A 27,907-nucleotide genomic window follows, 5' to 3' on the forward strand; every position below is an offset into this window, starting at 1 on the left:
CAGTACTTCCGTTTGGAGGTTCAACAGCGGAATAGCGTTCATCGTTGTTGTCCATTCGACTGGGGAAGACGCCATTTTAAGTGCAGTAAACTGGGTTATATGTACCGAGTAAAAGGCTTCGGTTTTTTGTTTTACCTTTCGAGGCATGAGTGACAGGGAGGTTGGTATCATAATTGTTTCAACTTAGTAATTATGTATATATTTTAGTTTCTTTAAATCTCTAATCAGTAAACTGAACTGGAATTAGTTTTTCCTGAGCGCGGCACCGAAGCCACGCTATCATGGCGATCAATAAGAATAGGCTACATTTTGAAGCTAATCGATTACATGTATTTCTCTGATTATTTATTGTGCATCGTTTTAAAATCCAAAGTGCTTAATACTATAAAATACATAATGTTGGACAATAATAACAAGATAAGGTGTAACAAATATTGTGACCGTTTCAAGGTCATATAATAAATGCTTTGTATATTATAGCGTCATATCTAATTACAGCATAGCCCAAGTCATAGCGGTTCCAATCATAGTCCTCCGGCCAATGATAAGACGCCCTCGCCTCCAAGATCGAGGGAACATAGCCGAAGCCGTTCACGTTCAAATAGCCAGCACAAGTCTCATCACAGAGGCAGATCCTACTCACGCTCTAGGTAGGCTAAAGTTGTATTTTTAATGAATCTGGTATGTTGCTGTTATTGTAACTGTGGCTATTAACTCCCGGGGTGAAGGTTACTTATTTTCCTGGCACTAGAGAAGCGGCCATAATGAGCCACTGTAATGCAAAACCGGGTAATTTGCTAGGAGACCTCGTTGCATGTAGACCAGTTTTACACTAAACCTAAAATTTGTTTTTGCAAGATATACTAAAACCCTAAATTAACCTAACTTAACCTGTCACAGATTAAGGAAAAAGGTTAGGATAGGTTAGGTTAGTATTTTAGTATGTCTTGCAAAAACAAATTTTAGGTTTAGTGTAAAAGTGGGACATACACAACGACGTCTCCTAGCAAATTACCAACCTAACCTAATCTCTCCACATAATACACACCTAATCTCACCTAACCTAACCTGTCACATAATACTACACAGCTATAGTAACATTCCTCACAACTAGTATTTGGGAAAATTTTAGAACACGGACTGCACCTACGGAATTATGTCTTAAAATACTAAAAATAGCAGATTTGTCTGCGTTTGTCGAATGCGTATAATTATATTTACGAAAAGGCACTCTTCAGTGCCAATAATTTATTTTGTGTGCACAAGGTTGGAATTTTGAAGTAAGAGGGAAAGGGTGCAGTCCGTATTCTGGAGTTTATCCCCTTGGGCACACAAAATAAATTATTGGCACTGAAAAGTGCCTTTTCTTAAGCATGGTGATGCATATTCGACAAACGCAGACAGGTCTGCTCTTTTTAGTATCTTTTGTGAAATTACAGAAGTTTCAATACATCTTTTCACTTTGTATAAAACTTGGCAGGAAATTTCCTTAACAATAACTTTGATGTTTGGCGAATAGCAGATGAGTAGGTCGAAACATGATTACAAATTTTCATCAGTCTAGTTCTGTATTTTTTTAAATGAATTTCAGGTTTGAAAATGAAGATTCGCAAAGGTAAGTTGAAGTGAACAAGACCTTCATCCGGGTTAGTCATAGGAATGACAGGTCGGTATGTCTTTGATTTTGCAGCACTATTTACATAGCCTACAAATAATTTCTTAACGAAATTCAGCAGAACCTAATGGTCAATGTATTTTTGAATTCTCGAACAACTGTATAATATGGACGGTAGAGCAATGTCGGTAGTCGACGTTACTTGCTGGCCACTAGTCACTGGACTGTACCGAGCCGTGTCAAACAAAAGACAATCGCAATGGTGGTAGTGAAATTCGCGACTATATTCTTAAATAAATCACTCCATTAGTCAAGTGCAAGGTTTATGTAGTAAAATACCGGTGTTTTGAATGCATTAAAAGAAAATACAGATGATGTAAGATCTTAAAGTAGGTTATCACAACGAAATGAGGAGGAAAATAGGTCTGTTTCACGGAATAGCATTCAAATCATGGAAAGTAAATTTTCGGTTAATGTTCGCCAAAGCGTTAAGTACGTAATTATGACCGTGTTGCCGTTTTATTTGTGGCCTAGAGAAAAATATCTAGCTTTTTACGAAAAAGAAATTGTAGGGGCCATGAAATTATTCACCGCTTTCATTATATTATTGTTTATCAATATTACGAAACAAAAACTGTCATAAAGGCCATGACCGACTAGAAACATTGATACCAAATAGATGAACCAATTATTCGGCTGTGATGAAACAGAAGAAAATTCGAGAGATATTTTAGTTCGAGATAAAATGGACACTTTACAAGACATAGTGAAATGTTTCGAGAAGGAAATGACAAACAGGTACAATTCTTGCCTGTCTGCGCATTCAAAGACTAGGTTAATAAAAACCTAAACTAACCAAACCTAACCTTCGTATATGCAAGTTGTGTAACCGAAGCAAGAAGGGATCTTCTTCATTTGATCTGCAATGTACACGCGAAAATAAATTCAAGTAAGGATCACACTTCCACTGCATGAGAGGTCCGCGCATGCACTACAGCAAAACTGTTTGTCCCAACCCTCTCATGTAAGCCACATAATCTACTCGCAATAATTACGCAAATACACCTTGTCGCTAACAGTGGTGTTTCTCTCAGTAAATGTTCAGAACGAAAGAAGTAGAAAGAAAAAAAAACAAATTTCTCCTTCTAACGACGGCACACACCATCATGTTCTTATGTTGACTACATTGTGTATTTAGTTAAATTTGGTGGTATACATAATGGCACAGTTCAAAGCTATCGTGCTAATTCTCCAGCTTAGCGGAATTCTCTTTCCATTGAAGAAAATAAATGTTCGAGATTTGTTTGCCTGTGGGAAAGACACACACAGATATCAAAGAAATGTTCTTGAAATCTGAAAATCTGCCATCAAAATCATCTTTCAAGTTGCGTATAATTTTTAAATGAGCTTCCTTTTCATATAGTTTCGCCTTTTAATTGAGTTTCCAAAGTAAGAAAGTGCCTTGTCACCATTTTTAGGCTCGTCCATAAATTACACTTTTCAGCAAAAGAATATATCTCTGATATCATTGCCACAATTTTCTTGTCTTTGACGTTTTGAGTTCAGGTCATTAAGCTTCTCTGCTAGGCCAACGAAGAAAGTTAAATCATGAATCCAATGAGAATCTGCCAGACAGTTGTTTACCATATTTTTTTTCTTTAAAAGTGCAGCGAAGACAACTTTATGGACTGTTGAAGAACCAAGGTCCTTTGTTTAGCCAATTTAGTGTTTAATAATTTCCACAAAGAGATAGTTTATGTATGATAGTGATAACAGAAATTTTGGAAAACGTATATCTTTGACACTGAGCTAGGAAGCTTACTATTGTTACCTCTTAGAGAAGGTGCTTAATCACTGGTAATATTTACAGGCCTGTGTATTGAAATGTTATTCATAATAACAAATTGTTTCAGTGCAAAATAAGATATCACCCTTTGTATGTTCTTTCAAAGACTTTCAACAATTCAAAAAGATGTCGGTTATAGTTCATTATTAATATTTAAAGTATGCAGAACTGCACGCGTTGTATTCTTCACCTGACATAATTAGGAACATTAAATCCAGATGTTTTAGATTGACAGGGCACGTAGCGCATATGGGTGGATCCAGAAGTGTATATAGTGTGAATAATTTCAAGGGAAAAATTGTTCCGGGGCCGGGTATCGATCCCGGGACCTCTGGTTGAACGTACCAGTGCTCTGCCAACTGAGCTACCCAGGAACTCCACCAGACACTGTCTCAACCTTTCCCCTTATATCCACACAACTCGCGTGGGCTGACGAAATGCCAGAGACCCACATCGAGTGCACACGAACTCTATGTGACTTGTAATTGTGGTTTTCTGTTAACGTACGCAGTTAGGTTAGTTTAGGCTTCTGGCATGCCTTACATATACTAAGTGAAGTGAAATGTGCGTTTCACATTCATTTTGAAGTATTTTATCTATTTATTCAAATCTGCTTTACAGGAAACTTTACCTGAAAGATTAGATTTGCATAATATATACGTCACTGTGTACGTTAACAGAAAATCACAATTACAAGTCACATAGAGTTCGTGTGCACTCGATGTGGGTCTCTGGCGTTTCGTCAGCCCACGCGAGTTGTGTGGATATAAGGGGAAAGGTTGAGACAGTGTCGGGTGGAGTTCCTGGGTAGCTCAGTTGGCAGAGCGCTGGTACGTTAAACCAGAGGTCCTGGGATCGATACCCGGCCCTGGAACAATTTTTCCCTTGAAATTATTCAAATCTGCTTTACAGGAAGCTTTACCTGAAAGATTAGATTTCTATATAGTGTGTTAGCTGGAAGATCTTTGGGGAGGCCAAGACATAGATGGGAGGATAATATAAAAATTAATTTGAGTTGGGATATGATCTTAGGGACTGGATTAATCTAGCTCAGGATAGGGACCGATAGTGGGTTTATGTGAGGGCGACAATGAACCTCCAGATTCCTTTATTTGCAAGTGAATAATGCTTATAATCTAAATCTTTTCTCGCAATTTGCATGTTTCTGGTCCTTGTTTACAGTATAGAAGGTGGTGGTAACACTTTTTGGAAGAGCCAATGATACAGGAAAAATTGTTCTATGTATTTCAGAAACACTGCGCAAGTTGTGACAGTACATGAATGCAGTGTCTTCATTTTTAACTGAGGGTGATGGACATAGCCAGCACACTTATGCTTCATATTCTTAAAGCTTTAAAGAGTTCACGCAAGTTTTATTGCAATGACATAGATTAAATAGCTGATTTTACGATGTTAATAAAGCAGTTCCTATATAAAATTAATGCTATTGTGGTAATGTGAAGTGTTGTGAATTTTTAGATTTCTCTTTTTGCGTGTTTTCATTTAGTCTTGTTAGAAATAGAACTATACTCTCTCTCTTGAGGAATGTGTTTGTCAAAAGTACACCAATGTGGCCTGGCTGATTGCCAGAACTAAGAAAAAGTAGAAAAAAAACTTGAGTCATAAACCTTCCATTCCGAACTTAGTCTGAAAAGACAAGATGCTTATTGGCAGAGACTGGATTCTTACAAAATACCTCTACATTGAACCCACAAATACAATCTAATAGGATCAATCTGTTTATTTTTGACATGTGCACATTGTTGTAAAACGTATGTAGGAAGCAATTAATTTTGATCGAAAGTTAGAAAATATACTGATTTCCATTTCTGTTACGTTAGTTTATTGCTGATCTAAGGTCGTAGAAATAAGTATAATAACACGAAATATGAGAGAGAATGATGTTTATAGCGAGCTAGTATTCGTCCCCTTGAAAGAAACCTAAGAGTGAAAGGTGTATGCAGCAAATTTTTAAAATGAAAATGTTGATTAAAATTTTTCTGTAACATAAATGACACAGAATAAGGAAAAAGATTGTTACTACAAAACGAAAGCAGGTCTTTGGAAAAATTGCTGCAGGTTGGGTAATGCCATGAATTTAATTCTAAGAAACTGGGAAAGTTGGAAGTTGTTACGAAAACACAAAAAGTATTGTGGGTGTAATTATACGTGAAAAATTCCTATGGACCTGTCTCTATTACAATTAAAATAAACTTGTAGGAACAATATTTACTCATTCTTATGACCTTGGAAGGTTCCGCTTGGCTCAAGGTTATTCTTGCTAAATTCACTGAGAACTAGTTTATAATTGAATATACGATATAATTTATTCATCACCTGTACCATTCTTGTCCTCCACACTTCAAGCTGTTTTCCTTTCTCATGTGTTACAACCAGAGACTGGCATTAATGTCACTCACGTTTGGTTTGCCACAATTCAAATGGCTCCATTCATTTATCTTGTTGAAAATCTGTCTGGCATTATTTTTGGAGAGTTCGAGTTTATCTGCCATCTCCAAGCATTGTCTGGGTTCCTCTTGTATTAATACCGACAGAGAGGACTGCTTCTTCTGTTTTCTTGAAGTCTTGATCTTTTAACCATAGATTTGTGCCATACTTATAATCTCTGGAGAGAGATTGTTTTAAAGCCCAGGAACTGGACTTCCTTGTTAGTTTTCACATGTATTTATTACTGTAGCTATTTGGATCATCCAACCATATCTGATGACTCTATGCTACCATTATATAGTTGAACTTAATATTGTAGTTCAGTTATACATGTAATTAAAACAATATTATTGTATGTATATTACGAAGAAACCATATTGCGATTTATAAACATAGTAAGAAGACCATGAGTCAATAACTTACAAATTCTTCTATGTGCTGTTATTTGCTTCAACTTCAAAGTAACCATGTGTGTTGTATTATAGGTCATGTTTTGCCCTTTAATTAAACTTCGTCATATATCTCTCTTACGTCATTCCGAATTTTTCCATTTATATATAATACTAGCCGTACCCGTGTGCTCTGCTGCACCTGTTAGAAATAAATATAAAGTAATTACATAATTAAAATAGGACGTTTGATCCAGGGAACATTCGTGTTTAATAGAAGGATAAATCGTTTAATATGTTGCTTAATTTAAATTGTATTTAAATAATTAAAATGCGGTCATTTTTGGTCCAGAGAGCAATCATTTGGTGCAATGACAATTTCTTTAACATGTTTCTTAATTGTTATTACATGCAACCATAGTTTAATGAAGATTGACATATCATTTAGTTTTAATGTGTATACTTTATATTACTTGCTATATGTTTCAGAAGTTACTGTAATAACATTGTAGAATTATGTCCATCTAGAGAAACTACACTTTCCAATGGTGAAATAATAATTAAACAATTAATTAGCTTCCAATATTACTTCATACAAACACAGAAACATTCTCTGTAGGCTATGTTTAATAGCTTTTGATTGTTGTTGTCCAAGGCCCCTTATAGACGAAGTCATTTGTTTTTATTTTAGTACAGCGCCTTAGATGGCGTTATTGTAATTTTAAAACTCATTTATCTCATTAAATATCAGTCCTATCAAACTTCTGTGTAGAGTAAAACTTATCGGAAATTATTTTTAAAGAAACTTTTGTTATGTAACATTTTTCATGAAAATCGATAATCGAGATATTTCGATTTATTTAATTCAGGCCCCCTTATAACCCCCCCCCCCCGTTAAATAAAGTATTTTGAATGCCATATAGCCTAAAATCTAAGTTACAACGAACTTAATATATATATATTCCAATTTTCATATAAATCGGTTCAGCCATTATGGTGTGAAAAGGTAACAAACATCCAGACAGACATACGAACAAAAATTTCAAAAAAGCGATTTTCGGTTTCAGTGTGGTTAATTATACATGTTGACACCAATTATTTTTGGAAAATCGAAAATTACCAGGAAAATATTGGCTACAGATTTATTATTAGTATAGATTATTAATATTGTACATAGTGGTTCCACATAGACGTCCTCCCCTTTTCCTTCCTCCATCCTTGTCACTTGGCTGTACCAACTCTATCCCTTTTGCTTGATCTCGTCATATTGTCTTTCTTGCCAGTATAATTTTTTGGGTCTTGTTTTTTTTTTCTCGTCGAAATTTCCCATCTTCTGTTCAGAAATCCATTTCAGTTCCCAGTAATCCCTCCATGCGTTGCTTATTCATCATTCATACCTCAGCTCTGTGAATGGATGATAGGGGTTTTATGAGGTTACTATTAAGTACATATTACGTCTGTTTTTAAACTTACCATTCTTGCGAATGTTTTCGTCCTCCCTTTCCTGATCACTCTGTCTCATCGGCTTCATTCTTGTTCTTTGCCTCAGTTCTCTTCGTAGTATCCTGATTTGTTTACCAACTATGCGCTAATTTTGTAGTTATTATAACACATACAGTTATGTGGTACCCTTTTTGTATGAAGTCGTGAGATGGTTGTACTGCTTAGTCTGTTTCTAGTGTTGTTTTTCACTCTATTAATGTTAGAAAACACTACAAACGCTTTTGAATGAGGTAAGCAACAGACAGTGTAAAGTGAGAGAATCTTGAAAACAGGTTGTCACCCTCTTTCATATTATGTACCATCAACAACATTCTGAAGGGTCTGTTAAATCATCTTTTATTTCAACTTTCCACAACATTCTCCGTACTGCATCTCATTTGTGAACCTCATTTTTGTCTATAAAATTCGGGAAGTTTGATGCAAGTCATACAAGAGAATGAACAGTTTTGCTTTTAGTTGTGCCTAATACTTCTGAATCTTTTGTAATGCTGCTATCAGAAAGAAATCGTTTGTACAGCTGGTGAAAAATTTTAATGTAAAATTTCAAGCATCTAAGTTGGAAGTCCTTTACTTGAGCAGATGCCAAGTTCTTGCTTTCATTTGCCAATAGAACATTAGAACCAAAATAAATTTCCTCTAAATGCTTGAATTTAGAAGTATTTTGGTATTGTATCTCTTTCAGTGGTGGTTTTTCCAGGATAGTCTGTCTTCGTGTAACTGTTGAGAACTGTCTTCAAAGTGTGTTCCATGTTCCACCTTGCAATATAGTACTTGAATTTGAGGTGATACTATTTTTAAGTTATGGGATGTGAATATATGTAGGTAAAGCAAACTGTAGAAAAGTAGGATATAATTTTGTTGTGGGATCATTAATTTAGTCCAGAATTGCTTCACTTACTAAGAGTTTTAATTTGCCAATTCGTTTAGGGATGTACGAGAAAAAATTGTGTACATTCCTTGTGAAATCTTCAATATCTCTTTCTCTTGGTAATTTCAAACAAGAATAGAACACAGAGTGCAAAAGAATGGCATAGGCACTTTTTTTACAAAATGAGGAATATCTTCTTAAAGTTAACACGAATGTTAGTTCAGCTAGCATTGTATTGCCACATTCCGCAGCAAATCCGAATTTCGAGAAACAGAAGCTGCTGCTGTATTTTTTAACTTTTTTTTTTTTTTTTTGTGGCGCCATGACCTCTGTAATCAAATAGCTCGTTTTTGTTCTAATATTCATTATCACCACTGACGAGAATGTAAGATTCCACCTGACTGGCGACTTTCGACAAAGGAAGATTTTTCAAAGTTAAACTTCAGGTCAGACTTACACATTTTATATTTTTTGTTTGTTAATAGCAGATATAAACCACTTGATTTTTGGCAACAATGGGTAACAGACATTGAAACTGATTTATTACTGAACTTTAGTAGTATTGTGTATGTAAATTAACTCAACTGATGAATTTTTTATTACATAACAGATTTATATAAGGAGAAATTACAAAAATATGCTGAGATGCCAGTCCACCAATCGATTGTCTCTTCCTTAGACCTTGAATAACATTTTGAATTATCTTATTGGGATGAGGAAAATGAACAATAAACACTATTTACCTTAACAATAAAGTAACATATAATTATAAACAGAGAATCCTACATAATAATAAAGAATATAGTTTGTGCTAAACAATCTAGTAAAAATTTCAAGGAAAAATTGTTCCGGGGCCGGGTATCGATCCCGGGACCCTTCGCTTAGCAAGTGAACGCTCTTCCGACTGAGCTACCCCAGGAACTATACACGACACCGACACAATTTTCCCTTTGTATCCACACAACTCAACTATGAGTGCACACAAATACTTGTGTGACTTAAATTGTGGCTTTCTGTTAACGTACCTCCAGTAACGAATGTATTATACAAATCTGGCTTTCAGGTAGTAGCTCCCTGTAAAGCAGGGTCCCGGGATCGATACCCGTCCCCGGAACAATTTTTCCTTGAAATTATTCAAACCTGCTTTACAGGGAGCTACTACCTGAAAGCCAGATTTGTATAATGTAGTAAAAAGCTTCATGAGATCAGTCGCCCTGGGTGGCGCAGGTGATATAGCACTGGCCTGTGCCCAAGGTTGCTGGTTCGATCCCTGCCCAGGTCTGTGGCATTTAAGTGTGCTTAAATGCGACAGGCTCATGTCACTGGATTTAGTGGCATGTGAAAGAACTCCTGCGGTACAAAATTCCAGCACATTGGCGACGCTGATACAACCTCTGCAGTTGCAAGCGTCGTTAAATAAAACAATTTTTTTTTTTTTCGTGAGATCATTACACTCAGCACTCTTACACTCGCCAAAACTGGTTCAACAATTTGTAAGTTCCACACATGCCTTTTACAATTTATAAATTCTCTGTCAAAGATTAATACACAGGCAAGCAATTCTACCCTAAATACTAAAATTAACCATATGCCAATATAGAAAAATACCAAAATTAACTCTCCGCTGCCATCTTTCCTTCCCCATAAATCATCGTCGTTCTTCCCTACAACACGTAGCGAAATCTCATCATCCCGAAAATATGTTAGTACATAGTTCATCTCTAGGGAAACACTCGAATCCAACACGCTTCCACACTAAGACTGTTCCATTCGAATGATAATAGCATCAGCCAGTACATCTCAATCACTCTCGTTTCATACACTTAAAACATTGTCTGTTTCCTGCCTGTGGAACATATACCCCATTTGCAGGCTACGAGAATGATGCTTCACAAGACTGCGTGATTATTTGGGGGATCACCTTGTGTTAAGTATTGGATCATTTTCACATGCTGTGAAAGGCCTCCCCTGTATCTGTGGTTGAGTGTTCATAAGAGAAATAACGTGTTTTACAACTACTATTTGTTCTTGTTTCACAATATTGTCCACTGTTTTGTAACATGACAATGAATCTCATTGGTAACTCTTCATATTCTTGCAGTTTCAGAGTTTGTGGGAAAATATAAGTGATTACAATACAAGACAGCTATTTTTTTGCGAATGTGTGTGTATATACTTACCTAATTAAACATCGCATTTTGTAAATTAATATAGTAATAGCTATATTCACAGTTTTGAACACGTTTTTTAAAAATTTGACATGGATTATTTTTTGTTAATACAGGAGCCATTCGCGTTCTCGAAGAATGTCCTACCGTGGCCGCTACAGGTCGCGGAGTCGCTCAAGGTCTCCAAAGCGGTACAAGTCCCGTTATTCCCATTCCCGCTCCCGTTCCTACAGCCCTCGTGGAAAGTACTACGGCTACAGTGACAGACGCAAGGAGTTCTATCGGAGTCATTCACGCAGCCCAATGTCATCTAGACGTCGGCATGTGGGAAGCAGGGTAAGAGGAAAATGTTACTGTAAAATACTCTTCTGCTGTAATATGTATAGAAAGTGTTCACTCTGCACTATGATTTGGAGCTTTGTTCAGACCAACTGGTGAAAGCATCCTGGAGAAGTTCGTGTTAATGTGTTTCACTATATATTATTGGGAAATGCTGTACAATATTCTGAGGCCTGAAGATGCTACAAGAAACGTTGTGTTGCTGGAAAATGGGTGTAGCAAGCATTGTATTGCAGGTTTGTTGGAAACCTCGGCTTCCACAATTTCCAGAATTGTACGAAGGTACAGGAAAACTGGATCATACTGAAAGAGACCAGGGTCAGGTACGAGAAGATTTGGGTTTGATTATTTCCTATAGGTACAGGCAAATACCGTACTATAATAATACCGAACAGCCATGTACTGGCAGCATGAAGTGAGTGCGAAATATCGCGGACATGACATCTAGCGGAGTGGTGTGGAATTACGTCCACATATACGAATATTAACATAGCGGGATTCGAACTATTGTTTAAAACGTGAGTTACTAATGTGGAATAATATATGAAACACTTTAGAAGTATTGAATAATATTTAATGTAAAATTATTATCTTATATCAAAGCTGCATATTATGAGAAATATTGCATACTTCATATTACTTCCTGTAATTAATTGTTACATATTTTTTCTTTGGTTTAGTGAGACATAATCAATTCTGGTATTAGGAATGAATTTACAATAATACTTTATATACGCATTGCTGACAACTGCAGAGATAAAATTGATAGTAATCTGATGCTTGTAATAATTAGTAAAAGCAACAACAATAAAACTCAGTTTGATAAATCCTTAAAATTTACGATACATTTTAACTTCTATTTATTTATTAGGTCTAAATAAAAAAGCTAATTTGTATTTTTCTATCAACACAAAGACGAAGGAATTAGACCTACTAAAGAATGTTGTTGACACATTTTATGATCCCTCGGAAATCGAAAGTACGATTTGGACAATTTGTAATGCTGTAATTTTGTAGCAATTATAAATAGCACATACACACCCTAGCATTTTAACACAGCACTGATTAATAAAACTATTAACTAGCCCAGCAACAACATACATTGCAGTTGACTACAGCTTGTTTTGCGAGTATCGCCACACTGGCCACCTAGGTAGCAGCACCAGCGTCGTTTGCATGCAGAACTGCTAGCTGTCCGGTATTATTATAGTAAGGTACTTGGTACAAGTTCTCTGTGAGTGCCACACCACCGTCATTGAAGGTCGAAATCGACTTCAAGATCATATGGTCAATATAAATTAGAGACTTGTCCAAAGGATTTTGGAAGAAGTTTCTCTCTCCAGAAGACCTACCTCAGGTCCAGAACTCACCTGATAGAACTGCACAGTGTTATTGTATTGAGAACACTGTTTCTCAACAGTGCAACATTAGGTGCAAGAGTGGTTCTGTGAATGGATCGGAATAAGTCTTAACAGAACTGGTCTTTGTAGAGCATGGGGTCCTTAGAGCACATCGCTACATGAAGGAATTCCTTCAGCTGTGTGTTTTGTCTTTTTCTCCATTGGTGAAGGTTTCAAGCTAATGCACAACTTTGCATGCTCACATGTTGCCTGAAGTGTGCAACAGTACCTGGTTGAGATGGGATTCATGTCATGGCCTGTTTGAAGTCCAGATTTGAATCCCATCGGTCATCTGTTTGATGAACTGGAAAAATGGTTCTGCCTGCATTATGCAAACATCTTAATGGGATCTGGGGGGAAACTCTTCAAGAAAAAGAGGAACTGATTCCTCATGAGCAGATAGCAACATAATCAGGTGCATGCTGGAAAAGTTTGAAGTTGTTAATGCAAGAGGTGATGTAGTTTGTACAATTTCCTTGTGTGCAGTTTGGTAACTTATTTGAATGCCTACTTAACAGATTTACAACTTCCTACTCAAACAGCTCTGACCACCCACCATTCACAAGCTGCACAGCTGCCACATTAGTTACATTGAATTGTTCAGTGACTGCTATGCTACTTCAGTTTGAAGATGTGGCAACTCTCCGTATACATGGAGATGAAGGGAAGGTGTCAGTCTTTCTAAGTGAGGGTTATGTTTGGTTATTAACAGATTAAGACAAAATTCTGTGGCAGTAGATCAGCCAGCAAAGTCTTTTCTGTTATATTACACACAAGGAAATTGGACGAACTATAATGTAAGTTTTCATATATATATATATATATATATATATATATATATATATATATATACACATACCTGTATACACAAGGGGCGCATAAGTAGGTATACAATAATACAGATTGTTTTGAGTACAAGTGAACCACTGGTGTAGCTCGGTTGGATAAGGTGCTTGCCTGCCAATCCAGAGTTGCGGTCGAACGCGAGTTCGATTCCCGCTTAGGCTGATTATCTGGTTGGATTTTTTCCGGGGTTTTCCCCAGTCGTAAGACGAATATCAGGTAATCTATGGCGAATCCTCGACCTTATCTCGCCTTGCTATCACCAATCCCATCAACACTGAATAATCTAGTAGTTGATACAGTGTCGTTAAATAACCAACCTAAAAAAAGTACAAATGAGGATTACAATCGATCAGGGTGTTAAATTGGTGTCGATTGTCGACATTGATTGTAACTACAACTGGTATGTTATCCTCATTTGTTCTTACAATATAGTTTCGTTATTACTGCATACCTACTTATGCACTCTCCCTCCCCGTGGAGTATAATTTCCTAGCAAAGTACATATCAAAAGTTTACTCAAGCTTTGTGTAATGAGCAAAAGAAATAAGATTATTGGTGTGTGTATATATATATATATATATATATATATATATATATATATATATATATATCTGTGTGTGTGCGCGTGCGTGCGCGCGCGCGCGGTAGGATTATTGACACAGAACATAGTAGTATTTTGGAGAATGTTACTGTACTCTGCATCTCATCTCATCAGTCCCCTCCCATGTATATCAGCCCTTAGATGTGAGGTGGCCATTGACGTATCTTGGGTAGCAGATGTGTTTTTCTTCTGATCCAGAAATGTGTTCATGCTTGGGGCTGATTATATTGTTTCCTCTCCCCCCCCAAATCTTAAATAACTAAATAAATAGATATTGTTGGTTTTCTATATTGATGACCTGAGTTCGAATCCCGGCATAGCCAAGTGGAATTGTGTTGGGTAAAGATGTTACTTGGTGATTGGTTTTTGCAGTGTACTCTAGTTTTCCCTTTCGACGTTTCAGCAATACTCTATTAATCACCATGTGGTGCTAAAGCAGCAGCAAAAAGAACTATAGTTTAATTTCATCACTGTTAGATTGAATGGTGCAGGCTGCCTCTAATAGAAGGCTCGAGACAAAATTTGACCATTTCTCTCCCACATTGAGATTAGTCTCTGCAGTTAAAAGTTTAATTAATAACCATCACCACAAGAACTATCACAGTGCCAGTAGCTTGATGTTCTTCCTTACTTGTGCATTTTCTCTCTATCCCCTTAACCAGAGGCGGCTCTACAATAAGAACTGCAGAGCTGCAGAACCGCCATTTAAATGGACCTGAAAAAATTAAAAATGTAAAACGTGCTTTTACGTAACCTAGTTCGTTTCATTTATTTTTCCAATTCATTCTTTTTCGATTCGAGAATTTACTGTCTGTAGGAGCCTTGAACTGCTCGAGAATTTTAGCTGTAGTGTACTTTTCGGATCTGTGATCGGCAGTTTCTGAAGCTCAAGGTAGGGTAGTCGGCAGCAGAAAACTGGTTTTCTTCACCGTCCCATAAGACTGCATTAGAGCTGCAACCGAAGCAGCTCTCTCTGAATATACAAAAGAACTGCCAACATCCTCATCTCTTTATGACCTGCGTTAGAACACATAGGCTTCTGGACTATTGTATATCATTACAGTTCCAGTGTGTTATAGTACTGTGGGTGGTGTAATGTGATTAGTCATTATTTCTAAGGAAATATTTAATATTAAAAATGAATGAAATGAAAACCTAATTGACCAACCCTTTTGAAATTAAAAGAGAAATTGCATGTTAACTGAATAAATTAGGACGTCCTACACAAAATTTAGATACTGAAATTTCTGGAAAAAGTTGAGGAAATCATGTACCCTACTAGTCATTTTAATACCGAAATGTGTAATGGAAACGATTGGTTTTTTGCTGCGCTCATGAAAACGCTTTCTGCCCCACTCGTGTATTCTGTTTAGAGGAGAAAATACATGGACAAACACCGGAGTGAAGGATTTAGTTAATTTGACTTAAAAAAGTAGAAAAGCATGTGGAGAACATCTCCACTACGTCACTAGTTGTACCAGGTGGGAGAGGTGTAGCGCACGTATGGTTGGAATACAATTTCAGCTGCACAGTCAACTTCGAGAAGGGGCTGTAATTACACGCGTTATCCGATTTAGATGCAATAAACAGCATGTGTTTGCTAAATACACTATTTTTCGTGCAGAACTGCCAACCTTTGTAACCGCGGGCCGCTACTGCCCTTAACACTACAGAATTTGAACTGATATGTTGTTTAAGAAAGGATAAAAAACTTGGTATTATTTTTGAAGAAGGCTGAATGAAACTCATGTTCATTTCTATTCTTTTCAGGATAATCCTCAGCCAAGTCGTTGTTTAGGAATATTTGGACTGAGTATCTATACCACAGAACAACAGCTACATCACATCATGTCGAAGTATGGTCCTGTTGAGAGAGTGCAGGTTGTTATTGATGCTAAGGTGGGTGCCCTTGTAAAATAATCCAGCAGTTGATATTATATCCTATTTGCTATTGACAAGTACAGTACATTTATGAAGAGCTAGTGAGTTTGTATGTTCACTGTAATGTACAGTAATATTGACTTGAAGTACATTACATTCATTTTCTCGTAGCTTCTTCCATTTCATCCTCATTTCTCTTTTCCTTCATTTTTCTTTGTATGATTTGTTATACGAGAAAAATGTTGACGTAATGAGCTTATTGCATTTTAAAATATTTATATAAACATAGGATAATTTATTGTACAGTCTTTACTTCATAATTAAGCACAAAAGTGATGTTTCCAGACTGGGCGTTCAAGAGGGTTCTCATTTGTATACTTCGAGAGCTCTGAAGATGCAAAAGTAGCCAAGGAGCAATGCACAGGAATGGAGATCGATGGCCGAAGGATCCGTGTGGATTTCTCTATTACGCAGCGTGCTCATACCCCTACCCCAGGCATTTACATGGGCAAGCCCACATAGTAAGTAAAATCTTGATGTAGTGAATAATTGCTCCTCATACTAGCTGTCACTTGCATTGCATATTTTACCACTGTACTGGTGTTTGCATTTTGAATTCTTCTGCATTAAATCTTAAATATTTTTACGTTGTTGGATGCCAGACCAACAAACAATTTTATGTGAATTGAATATTGAAACAGTACTTCTGGCATTGCTCTTAACTCCGATGTTTCACAGTTTCAGTTCTGTAAGAATATTTTCGAAAGTCTTCAAAACTATTAAATTAATTGAATTTTAGATTGTAAACATACAAAATTATGGCAGAACTAATACAAAAATCTTTACAAGTTGATATCAGGAAAAATAGTATGGAAACACTCTATTGACATTTACAGTATGTTTTGTAAACTTTTCAACAACTTGCATGCAATAAAATGTTGATCACATTGATCTTGTGTAAGTCACATTTTTGGGGCATTGAGGTTGTAGTTTTTTCATTTACAGGTAAGTGATATTGTTTACAATTCAGAAGATGAAAATATTTCTGCAAGAATGCAGCAAATGTACTTTTTTAATTTGGGAGTAAATGGAAATAACTTCTCCAATATTGCATTAAATTAACAAAGTACTTTGTAAGGAATTTATTCAGATTGAATATCTTTATATTGGTGCATTTCGAACCTCAAAAGTAACCTGTTTTGATACATTCATTCTGAACTTATTGTCATGCATTCATTTTTAAAGATTAAAATGGGGTTGAAATTATTTGTAAAATGAATAGAAAGAAAAGTGTACGAATACTTAAATGGTTCCGGTGTTTATTGTTTCAGTCTGACAGAAGGCAGAGGCCAGTGGGGTGGGAGACAGAAGGGTGAAATGTGAGTGTTAATCTAGATTCTAATGTTTTTGGTTGCCATTCTTAAAGAATGTGCATCTTGCGCAGTTGGAGTAAAGATTCACAAAATTTTGTGTGTTGTAGCTCAAACGTTTTCCATTTGTAATGAATGCATGTAATGATAAACCTGAATGAATGTTAATGGTTGGTATTTACTATTGGCTGGTTGGAGGGGCAGATTTACACTATTCTGCAATCTTCTGCAGTATGTTATGTATTTCACACGTCTTGGTTGAAGTAACTTCTGTGGTGCACTTCTGTATTCAAGACTTTTCACCACTATAGAGTCTTCATATTTCATAACCCTTCGATGAGCTATGTAGTTATTTCGATGAAGTTATATTGTTCAAAATACGAATTTTTGCTGTATTCTTAATTCGTACAACATGTTTTGCAAGTCTGTTTAAAAAGCAAGATGATTAAGAAATAAATGTGGGTTACATTAACTGTTCAGTCCTGATAAAATATTTCGTTTGTGGTACAGTTCACTGGAGGCTTCTGCATTATAGTTCAAACCCAAAAACGAAACTGTGATTTTGTTGGCAACTGTTGGTTTGTCATTGCTTTAATAACACACATTTTCACATTTTGTTACTCTTGTTTGCGAGTTCCAGTTCTTACATTCTGCAAAAATATCTGCCTATTCCAACAGTCTGTGGGTTAACAGATTAAAGGGAAACTCAGCTTTCTTAATAAAAATTTTATCTCTCACCTTCAGTAATATGTTACATTTATACTACAATATTTACATTATGTTTAATGCAGTTGTGTGCATATAACTTGATACTTCATTTTGCAAGCAGATGACATTCTTGGTTATTTTTTTCTGTTGTAAATGTGTGGTATTTTTCATAAAATAATATGCTGTTCATCATGTTTTGAAGTATTGGAGAGCACGAATACTTATGGCTTCATTGCTACATGCAAATCATTGAAACAACAAAACCATATGCTGTTCATCAATATTTCACCTGCTTTCTTTCTAGGAAATGTTGGAATTTAACAAAAAATTGTAGGTTCAGAAGGGATACAGTACTGGTATCTTGAGTGCTGTAAGTACCTTTAATCTAATGATGGCAGTCACAAAATGTACTTAAATGAACATTGGTGAACTGTAGAAACATTTCTCACTTTTGGATATGGCGTAATATTGCTATGAATTCAGGAGCTGAGGATTTCACCGGTATAATGTGAATTGTGTTGAAAAATGCATTGATTACAGATCAGTACACTGTAAATACTGTCATAGTTTGGTAACAATTTACAATCCGCTAGGTGACTACTCTTCTTTTAATCGGTAGGTTTACTTTATTATTTGTTTAAAAGTACTGCCTTGTGTAAGTTGCTGATAGGAGGGAGGACAAGCAGTGGGCACATTGTAGCTTCAGTCTTACTGTAAAATAGGATGCAAACACCTAGATTTCGGCAGTTTGTAGATGGTATGATATACTTGATCAACTGTGAAGGGAAGAAATTCTATGTTCCAACAGGCAGTATGATTCAGTTTTGGCGACTGCTATAAGGGGCGAAATGAATATATCACATCACTCAGCACAGTTTGCCTTCTGTTTCTAAAAGCTACTTAAACAGGAAAATTCATATCTTTCAGTTTAGGAGGCCAATGTTTTTAATATTGGTTTTTCTCTCGTATATAATATGTAGCACCTAGACTTTCACTTCCATTATATGAAGTATTAACAGCTGATAGTATGGTTATGCAAAAGAATTGCTGTCGATATTTGTGCATGAGTTAAGTTTCCATCTCCAATACTGGAAGAATAATTCTTGACATTTTTTTTTCTCTCTTTGTACATTATTTTCTCCTAAGCTATTAAAGCTGTTGTAGATGTTTCTCAAGCCAGTTCATGAGAAAATTATGCATATGTCTTTTTTACTGAAAAATTCTTGGTCCATTTGAAAATTATAAAATTCACATTGCTGCCTTTGTGGTCTGTCTTGGGTTCTTGTCCCAACAGGAATATATCACAATGCTCTTTCAGATATGGTTTTCTTCAACACTATCTAAATGTTCTATCCATCTTATTTACATTCTTTAATTTTATCTAAGAGGGTTGTATGTATTTATTTAATACTTAGTGGCCAGCTACTCATGCTCAATTGCGATAGCATAGAAAAGTGCTCTCTGAGTGATACAGTGTAGGTCAGTGAATTAAATTCTCCTGGCTAGGTTCGAATGGACCCACTAACTAAAGGCATAATTATGTAAGTCCTTCATTCTTATTGAGAGTTTTGTATAGATGTAAGCAGCAAAGTGTGAAACAATTATAAATTACCAAAGCTCGTACGAGTATGCATGAAAGAGAGGTTCGACTTGTTATTATTTTCGTATATATTTACTTATGACTCTTAATGTACATCCATTGACTGCTGTTCGGTTTGTGTCAAAGATGAAAAAATGAACTTACTTTATATTTTCCTGGTCGACGTATAATGTAGCATTGCTTTACTCACCGTAAAATAGAATTTCAAATAAAGTTACATGGGATGGCTTAAACAATTACTACCAGTGTTGACGTGTGTTGGAATCTTTTGGGGTCATCAAGCACTCTTAATTGAATGAGTTATCCAGTCTGTTAGTCATATCCCCATTTTTCTGGTTTTTTTTCTGTTTAATATGTCGTGTTTATTCACTTTGATGATAGAAACATTAATTGTTGTAGATTCAGGATGTTGTCTTGGTGTTAATGATAAACTTGACAGAGGGTTGTCTCATAGAACCTCCATGCTGTGTGTGCATGTATTTTAAATATTGGTATTTATCATGCTCTCTTCTGACGATGTAGAAGCGTCTTTAATCTCTGTAGATAGGGAATGATACAGCATCCAATACACTATGTAGTTTTTGATTACAGCTGATTGTTCAATATATTCTTTTCGACAGAGTTGTTTTTGAAACTAAGTTGTGTTGTGAAAGTTTGTTACGTCCACACGTATTAGTGCCCACTTCTTGCATGTAGTAAGTGCATTGTTTGAAATGTTGGGAAACTGTAGCATCTTGGATTTTAATATTTGTGTATCTTTCAGAAATGCATACAGAGTTTGAAATGTTGGTAGAAGAGACTTAGTTGTGGTTGTAGGTTCAGTTAACATGTACGAAGTGTTACCAGTGATGACTTGATACTAACCAATTACCTAACTGTTCAAAAGTACAGTAGTTACTGCTTGAAAACGATTGATCTTGTGTTGTAGACTTTTATTGTGAGTTGCTTTTGATAGCTGAAGCCTTGAACTGAAATTTCATTGTTTTTCTATAATGGGACTGTGTAGACTACAGCAGATTAATAACTTAAACCCTCTCCCCTTCTTGGTAAATTTGTAATTGACACAGAAGTTCCGCCAAGATTTTACAAATGCATTGTCTTCAGAGTTTTATCTCTTCCCCAAGCACTAGTGAGAACAAACAGTTCTATTTATACATTTTATTGTGAAAATATAATGGAACAATGTATAAAAATTCAAAGGCAATTTAATTGAACAATTCTGAGTAGGCTATACAATATATATTACTGCATGTGTGCACATACACGCAATTTCCATACTTTTTTATACTTCCTTCTCTCTAATAACCACGAAATTAGACATTCAGTTCCAAATATTTTCGTAGTTAATTGCAGGTGTGGTACAATATGCAGTGACAGTGAGCAGTAAATATTGATTTGTGATGTGGAATAATGTTATGCCGTTAGTAATCCAATTTTAATACCCATTTATTGTTATTCAATTCTACGGAACAGTGATGTTCAGAGTACCTGTGCTGAGATTCAGGTATGGTGGTCATTGTCCATTCACTGAAATTATATATTAAACATATACGTAAATTTCCTATGTTCGTGAATTGAGCAAATATGAAAACATCAGATGTCTTAAAATTATTTCCAGAAATTATTGTACAAGACATGAGATGTTTGAGATTGTTAGAGTCGCTTTGTTTTATTTTTAAATTTCAGATTTATATTACTGCTTACAGTTTTACTTACCAAATAATGTTAGTTCATATTCCTTGCAATTTTATTGTAATCACTAGTTCTTCCTTCCACCCTTCCATAAATTGTTCGAGGTGCCAATCTTTGGCCCATTACTATTACTCTCTGACTAAAAGTGAGGGAAAACAGTATTCTGAAGAAAAAAGTAGTGACTTGAAACAATTGCTTTGTGTTACAGTGACTACTATGGTGGAGGGTACAGAGGTGGTGGTTATCGTGGCCGTTCACCATCGCCTTATTACCGAAGAAGACGCTATGACCGCTCACGGTCACGTTCTTACTCACCTCGTAAGTATAATATAGATCTTGGAAATGGCCTTTCTTAAGTCTTGTTTGTTCCATTTATTTTTTTTGTCATTTAATTAAGTAAATAAAGAATACAAGAATGTTTTAAGTTTCCACCTCAAGAAATAATTGGGAAGATTTCACCATCTCCAGCAATCTGTTGGTATGACATTTTTAGTGTATCTGTTTTGAAAGATGTGTCATTACATTGTATTTGTACCCTGTCCTTATTACAGGTCGATATTAACCTCCTAGCACCAGATTGGGGGCTTCGTTTCCACTTGAGGTGGACTAACTTCCATTGCATTATCGTGTTGTGTCCCCCTAAATGATGGCTGGCAGATAACAATAGTGACTGAATTTACTGCTATCCTGATATGGAAATGTTTTTTGCATTGATTTAGTGTATAGTGGACAGCCAGTCTTAATATTATGTCTGTTCATGAATTGCAAGAAGGATGAATATTGTGCACCCCTCCCGAATCAGTTATGTTCAACTTAATTTTAAGGACAATAGAACAGTCTCGGCACAGCTGATTTATTACAAAGGACAAAATTGAGATAAGCAGTGTTAGTAATTCTCGTTAGTAGTACTTCATTAATCCTTTTGTGCTGCAATGTTTCCTGATATGTTTTGTTCATTTTATACTTAACTGTATTGGCAGCCAATATAATGATGTTTTGTGTTCGCAACCATGTTAAATGGTTTAAGTGTTTTATGTTCCAATGCATTTTTTACCCTCCAATCACATAAGTTGGATTTCTGAATAGATGGTAGATTCTAATACTGTATCATTAGAACAAATTAAATTCAATTAGTGATAGCACATTCTAATTTGTCTTGTTTGTTTCATTTTTGTAAGGTTATGATGAAGCAAGAGGTATTGGATGAAGTTTGAAGTAAAAGAAACAAAAATATGTAGCAAGTTATCTCTGGGGAAGAAACCGAACATGGAACATCCACGTTCAAGTCTTCTTGAAGCTCACATGAGAAAGAATATGATCTGAATATATAGCAAACTTGAATACATGAAATATCGTCCAAGCCAAATTCACTCACACAAGAAGTTGAGCTGGGGTTGGTTAGAGTCGCAAGAATATCATTACCATTTTCAAGTTAGTCATGTCAAGATGCTAAAAGCGAAGCAACAAGCGTGAGAATAGAGGGCGTAGAAAAGTTTAGAAGTGGAAAAATGAAGAAAACAAAGTGTAAGTTACTGGGGTGGTTTGTTACTTGGCTAGAATGGGGAGGGCATCAGTTTCCACCTCCCTGATATTTTCTGTATCTCAGAGTTGCTGTGGTGACGTGATCAAGATGTAAAGAAATGCTTGTTGCAACACAACAGACTTGAGTGTTCTAAAACTATTGCACCATCTTTTAGTTAACTTTGCAGTGTTCCCACATCGCAGCTTTGAGGTACTCTTGTTAGGGTTTTATTCCATTTACTAAATTAATCAGATATTTTTAATATTAAATGTGGAGTGAATACGTTCTAATAAGAATGGAATATAACCCTTGTTTAGGATGTTCTTGAAATAAGACATACTTCCAACTTTTGGAAAAGTTTAATACGAGCTAAAAAAAAAATACAATTTGCAAACTAGATTACAGAAATGGTCATTTCAAATCTTTATTTCCACCAGTGTGTTAACTTGGAAGTTTCATCAATAATAGGTTCTCTTTTCTTGTCTGGTGGTGATCATATTCTTTATCAGATTTTAAAATTCCAAGGCTCTTGTTAATTTCGTTTTCTTTTTCCTATACAGCTGAAGGTATTTAGCCTGATTCACGGAAACAAATACTCTTTATCTTTCTGTATTATTTATTTATTTATTTTATTTTATTTTTTTTTTTTTGCTTACTGTGCTGAAATGTTTGCTTTTAACAGTATAACGTGAATCAGGCTAAAGAATACTGCAACGTCTTTTGATAACAGATCATGTGTGATATTTGAGGATTTGAAGGACAGGTAGGTCACTTGTTTTTATATATTTCTATTTTAAATTGTGGTAATTGAGTAATACAGACAAACTTCTCAGTATTTGTAATGTTTTATAACCTTTCAATTACTTCTCCTGTTTCATATCCATTCCTTTCTTAGACTGTATTATATTCTGTGAACAATGAAGACGAAAAGTTCAGATAGCTGAAAGATATCCACATGTTAGATTACTACAAGTTGCGAGTTGCCACAGTGTCAGCAATAAAGTGACCTGATTTATATCTTCTGGTTACAATATTTGTCACTGATCCTCTTAACACAACGAGTTTTTAAGTTTAGTATGAAAAATGTTCATATTTGTGCAAGCTGTAATAATAATTTCACAAAGCAAGTTCTTTGACAGTAATTAAAGGACAGTGCCCTCCATGTACTCCACAGATAAAGCACGAAGATTGCTGCATATGATTGGACTATTAGGTAAATGTTTTACAGGTTAAGTGAGTAGTTTAATATCAAAGACGGACATCTATCGTCTCCTTAGTTTTGATCTAGAGGCACTTTTTTGTTTCACGGTGTTCTTTGTAGTATTTAAAAACAAATTATTTTCATAAATGTAGTATTAGAGTTTGTATATAGTTTCACCATAACTGAAAAAAGCATGAAAAAATATATAAGAATCCACATGATCTAAATTTCATCTGAAGGTCAGATGTCTGCCTTTGATATTAAGCTACACAAATATAGTATAGCAATTAGAGCTTGTAAATATTATCAGACATAGCATTATTACAAGAGAAGCAGTCACTGTGAAATGAATTCTCTAGAGCAGACATGCCCATCCAGCGCAAATTTAGCCTTCAAAAGAAGTGCAACAGTGATGTAGTAAGAGTAAATTAGGGATATTTTACATCAGTACAATCTTTTAATGAAAGGACAGTAGAATCTTATTTTTGAAGGCACTTTGAACTGTTAGTAATGTTAGATGTGCTGTTATAATGCTCCTCTGTTCACCTCTCTTGGTTAACTTGCGTTTTGCAGTGATCAAATTTCATAAAGTTTCCAGCTGGTTTGTGAAGTGTTTGATGTGCAGATTGGAATTCAATATTCAAACTGTGTATTGAGATTCAGTGACACGTGGTTTACAGTTACTCAAGTAAAAAAAGGATGAGGGTTGTATTGCCTAATACCTGGAGGTTTGCCTAATTTGAGTCTGGTATGCATAAGGGTACGTACACGTTGGAGCAATGAGAAACGATCTAGCGACACTTTGGTATTATCAAAGAATCAAGTGTTCATATCGGAGCAACGAGGACACGGGAAGCGAACATTTTGATTTATCAGTAGAAGATATTCACTTAATGAAAGAAGATATAGGCCTATAGGAAATATCAGCTGCTATGTTCAAGGTTAATATAAGTTAAATACAAAATTAAACCAGTTTCTCATCCCAAAGATAGTATAAATTCGTTGTGTTGTGATTGGTTCTGGTGATCACATAACATATGACCAATAAATACACAACTGATCAATTTGCCAATATCTATAATAATTTAATATGCCGAAATAATACATAGATTAATATTCGGATATATTGACAACCACCGGTAATTATACAGGTTAATATTATCTTAATCAGAGATCATAAACGACAAGAGCGAAGAAAATGGTACTTTTCTTTTTCGTCACTTTTATCGTTACTCCAATATGCACACCTCAATGACAATGCATACTTCAATTCTCCCTGATACAGCATCACTGCTTGCTTTATCGTCGCTCCAACATGTACGTACCCTAAGGCACTGGGCGCTAAAACCTGTTAATGAAACATGGAGGTGTGTGATATATGCAAAGTATGTTAAGTTTATTATAATTTTCTTAAGATCGTTTGTGTATACACATCTTGACAGTTCACACATTTGTTATACCACTGAGTCTTTAATACCTTCATCAAGAAGACTGTTCCCATGGAAGATAACCAGTTCATGTGAAGTTGGCATCCATTTCATTGATTGTAATGGTATGTAGATCTTTCATATTTGGTTATGAATTCCTGTGGTTAGATTTTTTGCATGGAGAAAGTACATGACAACTGGTAGGATTCTGTTACATTGATTTCAAACAGTATTTCAGTGTCAGATATACAGGGTGTTTAAAAAAGTGCCTGATTTTGTTACAGGAGGTGGGATTGGTCAAAACTAGAATGAACATTACTATAATTATATGTTCGGAAACAAACACCTGTTGAGATATGGCCCATTTTACTTGTGTTGAGTATGAGTAGTATTCAGTGGTGTAGGCTGTCTTTCTGTTGTTCATTGGACATTTCTGGTTTTCAGCACTGGTTGTATCAGTCGTAGCATCATCGGTCATTTGAGATTGTGCTTCCATTGCAGTAAGGTATCGGAACGAGATTAGTGATTTTGTGCAGTTTGGACAATGTAAACAGTGAAATTGAGTCTTACTGTTCCATGAGGGAAATGGCAGACATGGTATTCTGCTGCTGTGGATTAGCCAATGGTAGTAAACAACAGGGTCGTATCATGTATGCTGAACAACATCCACAATGCAACATTCCATCGGAAAAACTGTTTTCTAGGTTATTCAAGCAACTTGGAGAAACGGGATCATTCACAGCCAGGACAAGGCATTGTGGGTAATGGACTCCTACGGCCATATATTTTACCTAACAGATTAAGAGGTGCTGTGTATCATTGCTTCCTGCAGGATGAATCGCCCGTGCTTTTGGAGAATGTTGCGTTTGTAGAAAGACAGTGGATGTGGTTTATGCAAGACGGGGCACCACCAAATTCTCTACACATTGTGCGATTACTTAACCCTAACTTTTCATGGAATTCATTGGATTTCTGGCTGTGGGGACATTTAAAGACATTGGTGTATGCCAAACCCATCAACAATGTGTATATGTTGCAAGTGTGTGGGTTCAATGCATGTGCCCAACTCTTGAGAGCAGCCAGGTATGACTGCAGGAGTTCGTGATTCTTTGAGAAGAATAGCTTAAGCATGTGTAAGTTGTATCGATCACGATCTCTTTGTGTTTATGGCGTTTACCCATAAAACATTGTACTGTTAAACGTTTGTGGCAAAGTATTTTTGTTTGCTAGAATTACCTTGTTGGGCAAAGTCCATTGTCTGTGTAAATACCCAACACAAGTAAAGTGATTATAGAAACATTTATTCTAGTTTTGACCAATCCCATTTCCTGTTGCAATATCACACTTTCTAACACCCTGTATATATGAGCTCTCAAACAAATATTTTCCAAGATTCATTTCAGCAGAGTAACTAGAACTGTTGTCAGCCAGTCTCTATCTTTGAAAGAGCTTTGTTCGGATACTTACTTGGGAAAACTGTGAGCAGAATCGTATTCTGCACTAGCCAAAGAAAACCTTGAGGGTATATTGCAGATGTATCGTGTTTGTCATTTCAGTATTACTGACAACTGTAAATCCAGTAACACTTGGAAGAGCCTTAATTAAATCTCAATTCCAAAATTTCTAAAATAGTAAATATCTTTACACGTTTTATAATTGCATAATTCTTCATGCTCCAGTCACTGAAAAATGTGTGTTCTTTCGTATATCTGCATCCACAGTAATTTTTTTTTTTTTTTTTTTTTTTTTTTTTTTTTTGCTCAGAATTCTATGCATTCTTCAGACATTCGGGATATGTATTCTCTTCAGTGAAATTTCAACATGGAATTAGGGTTATTCTTAAGTGTAGAACTGCTGCCTCATGGTTTCTATCCTACCTATTTGATTTGAAGGAGCTGACTCTGATCTCCTGAGATAGCTTTCTGGAATGGCGAAATGGCAAGCTCTTGCTGTTTGTTCAGTTCTTGATCATTTTTTGATGTGGCTATGTTACTGCCGAGAATTAAACACTGTGTCTCATAAGGTGGATATTTTGAAACTTGTTAAATTTGAAGGTCATGTGCAGGAGATTTGCAATTTAAAGTATTTTTATACAGGTGTCCGAAAATGATCTTTACAACTTGTACTACTGTGGCAGCCTGTTAGCACGTCTGGCACAGAAACTAGCGGGCCGGAGTTGTCCTGGTTGACGGAGTTTGTAAAACGCGTGGGATCCGATGTGAGAGAGGGAGAGAAATCTTATATCACTTTGAGTACATATGGTTCCACTAAACACCATGGGATGTGTTATTGTCCAGAGAGTCCACAGACAGCTGGCCCAATGTGTGGCTAGCTGTTACGTACGAAAGTCTACAAACGTAACTATACAGGATGTATTTAAATTGTTGCAACAAAATTAGGGAGGTGATTTCCTACGATCGTAAATTATAAATAAATAATAATCTGATAATGCAGTCACTGAGTTACGTACTAAAGCACTACAA

At 35.8% G+C, this 27,907-nt stretch overlaps 1 protein-coding gene and 1 non-coding gene across 6 annotated transcripts; one reads left to right on the forward strand and one right to left on the reverse strand.

Annotated features, from left to right (window-relative positions):
* Positions 1-23,631, forward strand: LOC138701046 (transformer-2 protein homolog alpha-like). 5 transcript variants are annotated; one of them, XM_069827581.1, is made up of 9 exons: positions 1-160; positions 499-650; positions 1,592-1,615; positions 10,954-11,173; positions 15,794-15,922; positions 16,250-16,425; positions 17,236-17,283; positions 21,483-21,592; positions 22,453-23,631. In XM_069827581.1, the coding sequence occupies exons 1-9, from the start codon at positions 146-148 to the stop codon at positions 22,479-22,481; spliced, it is 903 nt and encodes a 300-aa protein (XP_069683682.1). In that variant the 5' UTR covers positions 1-145; the 3' UTR covers positions 22,482-23,631. The 5 variants fall into 5 exon arrangements, with proteins under 5 accessions (XP_069683682.1, XP_069683683.1, XP_069683685.1 ...); XM_069827582.1 differs by lacking the exon at positions 22,453-23,631 and adding an exon at positions 21,826-22,424; XM_069827584.1 differs by lacking the exon at positions 17,236-17,283.
* TRNAS-GCU (transfer RNA serine (anticodon GCU)) lies at positions 9,516-9,589 on the reverse strand. Its single transcript has one exon. It is a non-coding gene; the product is annotated as a tRNA-Ser (tRNA).
* Positions 23,632-27,907: the final 4,276 nt, after the last annotated feature.

This window comes from Periplaneta americana, chromosome 6 (genome assembly GCF_040183065.1).
Source record: "Periplaneta americana isolate PAMFEO1 chromosome 6, P.americana_PAMFEO1_priV1, whole genome shotgun sequence".
Classification (NCBI taxonomy): domain Eukaryota; kingdom Metazoa; phylum Arthropoda; class Insecta; order Blattodea; family Blattidae; genus Periplaneta; species Periplaneta americana.